The sequence below is a fragment of the Moschus berezovskii genome, chromosome 20 (genome assembly GCF_049115385.1).
Source record: "Moschus berezovskii isolate FMDL1 chromosome 20, NW_MosBer_1.0, whole genome shotgun sequence".
In the NCBI taxonomy this organism is placed as follows: domain Eukaryota; kingdom Metazoa; phylum Chordata; class Mammalia; order Artiodactyla; family Moschidae; genus Moschus; species Moschus berezovskii.
Window position 1 is genome coordinate 55680063 of NC_142479.1, and position 10396 is coordinate 55690458.

The 10396-nt window shown below is 51.5% G+C and overlaps 1 protein-coding gene across 1 annotated transcript; it reads right to left on the reverse strand.

The window, feature by feature from the left end:
- Positions 1–279: 279 nt before the first annotated feature.
- Positions 280–5075, reverse strand: SOST (sclerostin). Its single transcript, XM_055397548.2, has 2 exons — positions 4810–5075; positions 280–2185 (listed from the first exon to the last, which is right to left on the reverse strand). Exons 1-2 carry the CDS (start codon positions 5024–5026, stop codon positions 1764–1766), a joined length of 639 nt encoding a protein of 212 aa, XP_055253523.1. The 5' UTR covers positions 5027–5075; the 3' UTR covers positions 280–1763.
- Between the last annotated feature and the right edge of the window lie 5321 nt (positions 5076–10396).

Here is a 10396-nt window from a genome sequence, read left to right on the forward strand (position 1 = left end):
TAATACAATGGACGAGGTGAAGGGATGAAGTCCAGGTTTGGAAAGGAAGGGATGAACGTGACCTTTCAAAGAAAGGATGTAATTGCCACAAGAGCCACCGTAACACTGTCAAAGGTGCCTCCCAGGTTTGGGCTCTAGTGACCAACAGAAGAATGTTAACGTTGACAGGAATGACCACATGTGGTTGACAAAACAAGACCACATCCTCTCCGCAACAATTCGTTGTCTTTATTAACAATGCTTCTGGATTCTGAAAGAACAGACTGGTATTTCATAAAGCAATATTAACGTTGTCATTCTCTACAAGAAAAACTTTTGCATAAATAACTTAAGTGAGAAAATAAATATGTAACTTAACTCTTTAGAAAAAAAACAAAAACCGCTACTTTCATTCTTGTGGACAAATTTCACTTGAAAAGATTGCAAAAACAACCAGCTGGGCAGGCTTTCACATGGCATGTGCTTCCGTTTAAAAGAAAAAAGAATGTTTCTTAAGCAATTAAAACTGCACAGAAAGTAAGTGGTGCCTGGAAATGATTTTCCAAAAGATTTTTGGATGGCAGCTATTAAGCTTTGCGGTTTCTCAGCATATATACAGCACTTGTAATTTTTTCCCCAATAATATTATTTTAATGTAAGCTATACCATCACACGTAACAGCAGTAAGAAGCTCTTTTCCCAACAGAAATGTGTCCTTGAGTGGTAGGCAGGAGGAGGGTCTTGAAAGGGACCCTCTGGTTTTTGAACAGGTGGTGGCTGCTCCCTTGGGCCCACAAGCCCAGGGTGCTGTGACCTTGGGCTTCTCTACAGAAGGTGACCTTAAATAAAATATGGCCATGATGGGTGTGGGGTGCTCTTTGAGTACAGAGAGTAATCTCTGTGTCTCCCACCACCCTTGGAACCTTTCTCTCTAGTCCAATGGATGATGCTGTTTCTGTGTCCTTTGTGATGGAAAGTGGAGGTAGCGAAACATCTGGGATCCCAGGCTGGGACACACCACAGCTTCTCCCACGAGTCTGTCAGCCATAAATAGACTCTTTTCCTTTTTTCATCTTTGGCTGTCAGATCAGAGGATTACAACTCCGAATTCTGGAAGCGACCCCATCAATGATTCAATCCAAATTCTCTCTCCTCTGCCCATTCAAAGGGCACCCGAGTCCGTGGAATCACGTGACAGCAGATTGCTCCAGATGCTTATCCCACCCCCACTTCCATTTTACAAAGAGGAACTCGAAATCCAGGAAGACAAGAGCGTAATCACCCGACATCACCTGGCACGCTGGGGTCAGGGGCAGGACTAGAAACCCCATCTAGGGACCCAGTCTTGTGTTCTGAGCACAAGAAGGCACTCAAGGCTTTTCTGCCTGGCAGAGAGGTGGGGGAGGGGGGATCGTATCGAACTCTCTGAACCAGTTCCTGGGCTTCTCTCCACTGCTCCCTTAAAACTCCAGGGCAATGAAATGCTTCCTTTTCCGCCTCCTCTCAAGTGGGACCATCAAAAGTAGGCGGCCCCGGCGGGTCGAGGCTGCGTGGCTCAGCGTCTGTGACTCTCCCCGCCCTCCCCTGCCCCCAGGACCCCCGCGGCGCTGACGGGAGGTGGGATGGTTGCTGACCCCGGGATCCACAAGGCCTGCAGCCAGGAAGGTCTCGGCACCCCGCCCCGGCCCCGGGTTGCAGGTATTAAAAATCAAACCCAACCGCGCGCAGAGGGCGGAAACCTGGGGCGCCTGGGTTGGGGGCCGCCGCGGGGCGGCGGGCCGGCTCTAATAGGCGTTCTCCAGCTCGGCCCGGTTGGCTTTGGTGCCCCGGGCGCGGGGCCGCAGCTTCCGGCCGGTCTGCGGCCGCGCGGCCTCGGGCCCGAAGTCCTTGAGCTCGGACTGGTTGTGGAAGCGAGTGAGGCGCTTGCACTTGCACGAGGCCACCAGGCGCACCTTGCGCGCGCGCGGCGCCGCGCCGCCTGGACACAACAGCTGCACCCGCTGCGCGCGGTAGCGGTCGGGGATGCAGCGGAAGTCGGGCCCGCTCGGGCGCCACCACTTGCCGCGGCCGATGGCGTTGGGCAGCAGGCGCGCCGGGCCGCACTGGCCCGAGCACACCAGCTCGGTGACCGGCTTGGCGCTGCGGCACGGCCCGTCGGTCACGTAGCGGGTGAAGTGCAGCTCCCGGCAGCTGTACTCGGAGGCGTCTGCGGAGAGAGGCGCGCGTGAGAGCGGCCACCCGGCCCGGCTGCCCCCGAACTACCCCCGCCCGCCGTTTCCAAACCTGCCTCTCCCCAGACGCTTTTGCCCCTGGGGGTTTATTATGGGAAGGGCCCAGATACTCTGGAGCTGGTGGAAAGATCACTGGTCCACCCTCGAAACTTTGGAGCCAAGTGATTGCTTCAGTTTGAATATCAGTTCCATGACTGTGTGACCTTGGACAAGTTGCTTAACCTCTGTGTGCTTCCTATCTGTAAAATGGGTTGTCTTGAAGATTCAATGAGCCAATTCTTTACATATATAATTCAGGGGACGCTGCCTGGAACATAGTAAGAGCTGGAAGTATTGGTGCTATTATAGTTATTATTCCTCTCCAAGGGGGCCCTCTTCGCCAGACTTAAGTCACATCTGTCCCACAGGGCCCCTGGCCTTAGCAGGGTAGTTATTAGCCACACCTTCTGAATGGCTCTGACTTCTCCCAAATTCCTTTTCTAGCAGGTTGGGAGGGGTGACAGGGTGCAGAGGGGTTGGAGAAAGGAGTAGGGGTTAATTGACGGTAATAAATCAGAGCAGCTACTGAGAAGGAGAGGGTGGAAGGAGAGGTGGAGAGGAGACTGAAGTCCTTAGACTTGAAAGCAGCGGACGGCAGCACCTCCAACCCCCTCATTATCACTGAGGCCCGGAGAAGGAAAAACTCTTTCCGGAAAGGCAGAGTGGTCTCCTGACTCTGCGCCTCTGAGGACCCTGCACCTCCAGGCTCCCTCAAAGTGGAAGTTGTGTGCCTGGGCACCATGGGATGTTGGGCGGAGGGGTGAGGGGGGCCAAAGGGCTGCCTCTTACTACTTTTACTACCGTTCCTTCCCTATCAGGGGGCCGAGATCTGACTGAAAACCTAAAGCTTCAGTTGCCACAAACACTTATTAAGTACCTGGTGTGTACCAGGCACTGCGCTGGGTGCATCTCTTCTGTGTTGTTCTGTGGACACGCAATGGTGGCATAGACCTGCTCCCTGGACGGGGAAGATTGGGCTCTAAGGTCTGGCTTGATGCCTGAAGACACCTTGATCATGTCTCCTACTACGGACTTAGACTGGTAGGAGCTTTTTTAAACAGCTGGTCCTCATGTGAGCACCTGTCCATCCCCAAGGGTCTCATAGGGACAGTTTCAATGTGACACAAAGGGATGAAAAATAGTCCTGTGACCAAAACCAGAATGGAGACAGAGAGGGCCAGCCCCCCACGCCCCTACCTTGGAGACCAAGCACATCAGCGGGGGATGTGGGAGGTTGCCTTCCTCCTCCGGCTGGCCTTTTGGTTTCTGGTCTGGTTTGGCATCCTGGCCCCTGCTCTTAGGCCCGCAGGGGTGGTGTGTGCGGGTGGCCTGTTTGCCCAGGGAAGGAGGCTTGGGGCTTTCCAAGAATAGTACCCCTAGGTCAGGTGCTTCCTCTGCACAGGGTGACTCTGGAGCACATGGCTTCCTCTGTGCCTGTGGCTTTCATGGGAACCCAGAGAGGTGGACGTCTTGGGTTCCTTACAGCCCATCTCTTGAGTTTACTTGATCTTCCCTGGGCAGGAGCAGGGGAGAGGCACGGCTCCTCTGGGGTGCCCTCTGCAGAGCCCCAATTCCCAGCTGGTTGGGAGGTGGGGCAGGATGGGATGCCAGGGCCAGGGCCAGGGCCGTGGACTCCTCTCCCACCTGGATTGCGGCCAGAGGGCCTTCCTCTGAAGCATCATTCCAGCCCCCGCCCCCAGCCATTCCTGCCAGCTGCAGAGCCAGCTGCGCACGCTGCCCTGCAGGCTTCTCTGTGCAGACCCAGCCAGGGACCCAGGTGGGGTCTCTGCCCTTCCACTAGGATCAGGCTCCCTCCCAGGAAGGAGGCAAAGCTGGGTCTAGGGTGGGGACTCAGGACAGAGGGTGCCACCTGTGTCCATGCCCGGCTCCAAGGATGCTGCTTCCCCTCCAACGCCCCCACCCAGGTAGCTGCAGCGCCCATTCCTTCAAGGGCCAGCTTACTGGGTAGATCATGGGTGGTGGGGGCTGAAAGGGTGCCCCTCTGGCGTTTGCCAGGATTCGCTGTGACTTCTGGCTTCCGACATCCCCCACACAGTTCCCCGCCAGGGTTGTCTTGTAATTGGATCAAACTGGCTTCAAATCTCAGGTGGCTTAACAAGCCACCTCATCTCTGAAGCCTCCTTGGGAGGAGGACCTTGGGAGTTCCCTGGGGTATGGTTCGGGCGTAGTCCATGTAGTGTGTGCATCTTGCGGGTGCTCACAGACACGAAGCTCCCTTGTCTTGTCCCCTCCCCTGTGGTGTCAGCAGTTGGAGCCGACTCCTCTCTTCTCAGGAGGGATTCTTTGGAATCTCCTTTCTGGGCCGCTGAGCCTGTCCCAGTGCTGTGCCCTCACCGCCTCAGCCTCCTTCCTGCTCTGGGTTTTCACTCCCAGGACCCTGTCAGCCCCACGCCCTTGCACTTGAGTTCCAAGGGTACAGCTGACATGCCATCTTTCCCTGGCCTCCTGGCAAAGTTGTCCATCCACTGGTGCTGGTAATAGTCCCAAAGAGAACCTTCCCAGGACCCTTATGCTAAAAATACTCTCCTGCGTCACATACCTTTGGTCTCAAAGGGGTGGTGGGGAGGTCTCCCTCCATTCTCCGCCCGGTTCATGGTCTTGTTGTTCAGCTCTGGCAGAGGCTCGGGGTACTCGCCCAGCTCAGGGATGATTTCCGTGGCATCATTCTTGAAGGCCTGCCACCCCTGGCCCTCCACCACGCGGAAGGCTGCATGCACCAGCAGGCAGACGAGACACAGGGCAAGAGAGAGCTGCATAGTGCCAGCTGGAGGAGGGCACTTGGCCTTCCTAGTAGCACAGGCTCCGGTCCCCAGCCTGGACACGTTTGCCTTTTTAAAGCCCCCTCTGCCTCATGCCAGCCAATGAGGACAGGCTGGGGCAGGGCTGGTCCCATGCTTCTCTCAGCCCAGGAGGAGGGAATGGGGTGTGCTCCAGGCAAGCCCTCCCCAAAGACTCCTCCTCGAGCTCAGAAATCTCCCAAATTGCTGCTGGTGCTCCCAGGTGACCAACGGTGAGGGGGGCGTGTGAGGCAAGCCTGCTCTCAGCGCCTCCCACGTGCAGGCGGCTGCAGTTTTCAGATATCAAAACGAGCTCCAGCTCCTCATCTCTACCTCCCTGGGCCCCTCGGGCTTTCTCAAAACAAACTCGGGACTAGCTTAATGAAGCACACTACAGCTCCGAGTCCTCCGCAGGTCTTAGCCCTTCTGATCCTATCTCTCAGGCCAAGTTCATTTGTCACCCCACCAAAATAAAACAGCCCCTAACAGTGTCTGTTTGGCCCCCCACAGACCCAGGCAGAGGCAGAAGGCAGCTTTTTAAGAACTCTCATTGGTCTACATGTGGCTCAGCATCAATTATCCTGACCAAGAAGGCCCCTCTTGTCATCATCCCTCTGGAAGGCAAAAGGGAAATCTGGAGGGTCACAGCAGGGGCTTCCACTTCCGAGGGGGCAGGGATTCTGGTTTCCAGGCCAGAGTGAGAGGTCAACAGGCTCTGGTGATGGAAACAAGGAGGAAACCTCGGCTCAGGCTCCTTGGGGATCTTGTGCTTGGTGACAGGCACTTCTTGGCAGGCTGATGTGCCAAAGGCAGTTATTTCCCGGGCCAGGCTGTGGGTAGAAGTGGAGAGCACAAAATCCCTTTTCTTAGCAAAAGTGGAAGCCAGCATTTTTAGTGCTGACATTTTTTTTTCTTGTTTCCCAGCCCATTACCTTTTTCAAAACCAGCTTTGAGTCCTGTGTGGAAAACGTTATTGGTGCAGAGCATGGGATGGATGCATTTGGTGAAGCCGTACCAGGTCCAGCTAGCCACAGGGAGCTCAGAAGGAATTGCTACCTTTCCCTGGTGGCTCAGATAGTAAAGAATCTGCGCTCAATGTGGCAGACCTGGGTTTTATCCCTGGGATGGGAAGATCCCCTGGAGGAAGGTATGGCAGCCCACTCCAGTATTCTTGCCTGGAGAGTCCCATGGACAGAGGAGCCTGGCAGGCTACAGTCCATAAGGTTGCAAAGAGTTGGACACGACTGAGCGACTAAGCACACACACACACCCTGGAAAAGAAAGAGGGCCCAGGGAGGGGGAGGAAGATTCACACCTGAGGTGCAGGAAAAGAAAGGAGCACCCGCGGAAGCGTTCGTGGCAGACGGATTGTTTGAGGAGGCACACTCACTCCAGGCCCCGAAGGAGGCTGGGAAGTGGACTGTGGTATTTGGTATTTTCACTGGGCAATGAATCAGCACACCCCACCTGCAGAGCCTCTGCCACCTGCCTCGACTTGTAAGTCACTGTGTCCATCTGTGGCCGTCTGTCCCTCCTTTCCATCATCCATCACTCGACACATAAATGCAGCTGCTCTGACAGTTTTACAAGCCAGACAGAAGCCCCTGCAGGAAGGGCCCCCTCTGATACCTGCTTCCTAAGTCAGTTTCCTTCAGGGCAGACGAAAACAGCTGTGGCCATTGTTGCGGGTGATCTATCTCTCCCAACAGAGCTGGCCGTGTTGTGAGAAGGGGCCCTCTGAACCCTTTCCCCTTGTCTGTGACCTTCCAGCCTCCTTTTCCCCGACTCTGGAATGTGGACCGTTAACCCTATTATGGCCAGACTTCTTGCCCTGGAGTTCGGAGAGGGCAGTTCTGACGTCTGGATTCCTTGAAGTGGAGGGACTTGATGCTGGAGCCCCACCTGCTGTTGGGATCTGCAGCTCATTCCTAGGAAACGGAGCCCGAGGGGACCATCCTTGTAACACTTCTGCCATCTGCTGGAGACGGAAGGAGGAGCCAGAGATCAGAGGATGGCGAGGCTCGGGATTTCATCATTTGAAACAGAAGTAATGTTTTAGAGAGAGTGAGAGGAAGAGAAAAGAAGAAGGAAGAGGAGGAGCCAGTGGACTTGAACCTGTAAATTAGCTCCATTCTTTTGAATTACTCTCTGCCAAGGTATAGCCATGCTTTTCACAGAAGGGCTCAGCGAGAACCTGCTGTGACACCATCTGCTTTTTCACTGAACACTGATTCAGTTTTATATTTATTCAGTCCACAGACCTGTCATTGTTCAGAGCTAGACAGTACTCCCCAGAGTTAAACCCTCAGGGTTTTAGCTGACTTCTGTCGTTGGTAGTTTAGGTTATTTCCGATGTTCAGCAGGGATGCTATGAACATCCTTGGACAAAGTCATTTTTTGAGTTAAACTTTTTATTTTGGAGTCATGGTAAATTCACATGCACTTGTAAGAATATAGAGAAAATTTCCTGTTCCCTCTGCCCATTTTCTCTTGATGATAACATCTTGCAAAAGCCAGGATACTGACATTGATAGTTTACCAGTCTTATTCAGATTTCCCCAGTTTTACTTGTGTATGTGTGTGTTACTTCTTTGCAACTTTATCATGTATTGGTTCAAGTAACAACCATCATGGTCAAGCCAAAGAACAACCCTGACTACAAAGATGCTTCTCATTGCCCTTTTATAATCATGCCCTTCTCCTTCACTTCTAACCGTATGGCACCACGAATCTATTCCTCATTTCTAGTTTTGTTATTTCAGGTATATAAATGTAATCAGTCTGGATGTAACCTTTTAGGACTGGATTTTTTCACTGAGCCTCATTCCCTGGAGATTCATCTGAGCTGTTGCATGCATCAACATGTTGCATGTTTGTCTTTATTGCTGAGTAATCAATCTTAAATCAGTCCTGAATATTCATTGGAAGGATTGATGCTGATGCTGAAACTCCAATACTTTGGACACCTGATGAGAACTGACTCATTGGAAAAGACCCTGATGCTGGGAAAGACTGAAGGCAGGAGGAGAGGGGGACAACAGAGGATAAGATGGTTGGATGGCATCACGGATTCGATGAACATGAGTTTGAGCAAGCTCTGGGAGTTGGTGATAGACAGGGAAACCTGGCGTGCGGCAGTCCATGGGGTTGCAAAGAGTCAGACACGACCGAGCAACTGAACTGACTGATTCCGTTAAGTATATTTTTACCTGGAGGGTTAGTTCTGAAGTGAATGCTGAGTCTGAGAGCGTAAACAGTCCCCAGTCTCAACAGTGACATACAAATGGGCATGTGTCTAGCTTGCTAGCGCTGCTGAAACAAAGTACCAGAGACTGAGTGGCTTAAACAACGGAAATTTATTGTCTCATAGTTTCTGGAGGCCAAAGTCTGAGATCAAAGCATTAGCAAGGTTGGTTACTTCCAAGGGCTTCCAAGAAGAGTGTTCTGTGCCTCTCCCCTCATTTCTGGGGGCTCACTGGCAATCTTTGACATTCCTTGGTTTTGCAGAAGCTTTGCCCCAATCTCTCTCTTCATCTTCACATGCTGTTCTCCCTGCATGCGTGCGTATGTCCTAATTCCCCCTTTTATAAGGGCATCAGTCATGTTGGATTATCACCCACCCTGATGACCTCATCTCAACTAATTATATCTGCAACAACCCTACTTCCAAATAAGGTCACATTCTGAGGTCCTTGGATTCAACATATGAATTTTGGATTCATAGTCAATCAGCAATTCAATCCATAACAGCATGTTTTTCCACAAGGCTGCCAACCCTGAGTACAGGCTGTTAAATTTTTTTTAATTGAATTTATTTATTTGACCACATCATGCAGTGTGTGAGATCTTAGTTCCCTGACCAGGGATTGAACCTGTGCCCCTTCAGTGGAAGGGTGGAGTCTTAACCATCAGACTGTCAGGGAAGTCCCTTAAATTGAATTTAATAATTTAAATTCAAGTATTAGTAGTTGAATTTCTAGCAAGGCTGTTTTTCTACATGATGATTTACCGGTTTTTGTTTCTATCAAGCTGCCTATTCTTAAGTTCACTTGTCAAACATTTAATGAAGCAAGTCCTCAGGCACAATGAACTGATATATACTCCCCACCCAGGAGCTCCAGTATCAGGGAAGGAATAAATTCTTCATCCACATAACCCCAATACCAAGTAGAAAGTGATTGGTGCCACTAAGGAAAGGTCCAGATACATTCTTTTAAAAGGACAAAGTGTTTGGGGCCTTTAGAGAAAAGAACAGCATCTTCTTGCTGGGGTGGATCTGGGAAGATATGGCATTTGGACCAGACTTTGAAGGACAGGCCAAATTTGGAAAGTAAGTTATGCTCCTCTAACTCCTCAGGCTTGTAGAATGTTTAATCCAAAAGTGTTGGCAAAGCTAAGTTAGTTTCAGTCTCTACTTGTTTCCCAAGCCCCCTGTCTCTAATTCATGGAAACTGAGGACTCATAGTGACTGCATTTTTATTTATATTTTTAAAAATCTTTTTTCCTTACCTGTGTTTCTCTAGTCTTTTAAAAAATATTTGTTTTGATTTATTTGGTTGATCTGGGTCTTAGCTGTGGCATGTGGGACCTTTGATCTCTGTTCCTGGTTGTGGGATCTTTAATTGCAGCATGCGAACTCTAAGTTGCAGCATGTAGGATCTAGTTCCTCAACCAGGGCTCAAACCTGGGCCTGCTGCATCGGGAGCGTGGAGACTGAGACTCCGAGAAGTCCCTTGGCTGCATTTTTAAACAGGTTTTGCTGCCACAGATCAGTGGTAAAAATGGAGGATCTGGATTTGGAGGGCAATCTTTGTTTATAGACAGTGTCTGCCCTGAGGCAAGTCCAAATCACCCTGTCGTTATTCACAGTTGAGAAATCATTCTCTGTAGAGGGCAGGGTCTCAGGACAGGTGGAAGTCTACTTATTGGTTCAGCAGCTCCTGAGGGATGGCACTAAAGAGCCTGTGTCATTCACCCTCCTGCTTAGAATAGGCCAATGGCTCCCCAGCCTCAACACAATTAAACCTCTACTTCCTTCTGCCTGGCAGACCAGGCTGTTTAAAGTGGGGCCCTGAGTCATCCCCAGAACCTAACTGCCACCCTCTGCCTGAAGGAAGGCCCCTCTCTGTAAATCCTTTTTTCAGATGATAAATGAAGGGACTTTCCTAATGGTCTGGAGGTTAAGAATCCAAGTGCCAGTGCAGGGGACTCAGTGCAATCCCTGGTCTGGGAAAATCCCATGGAATTAAGCCCGTGCTCCACAACTGCTGAGCCCATGTGCCACAGCTACTGAAGCCTGCGCGCCTGGAGCCCATACACAACAAGAGAAGCCTGCAATGAGAAACCCGC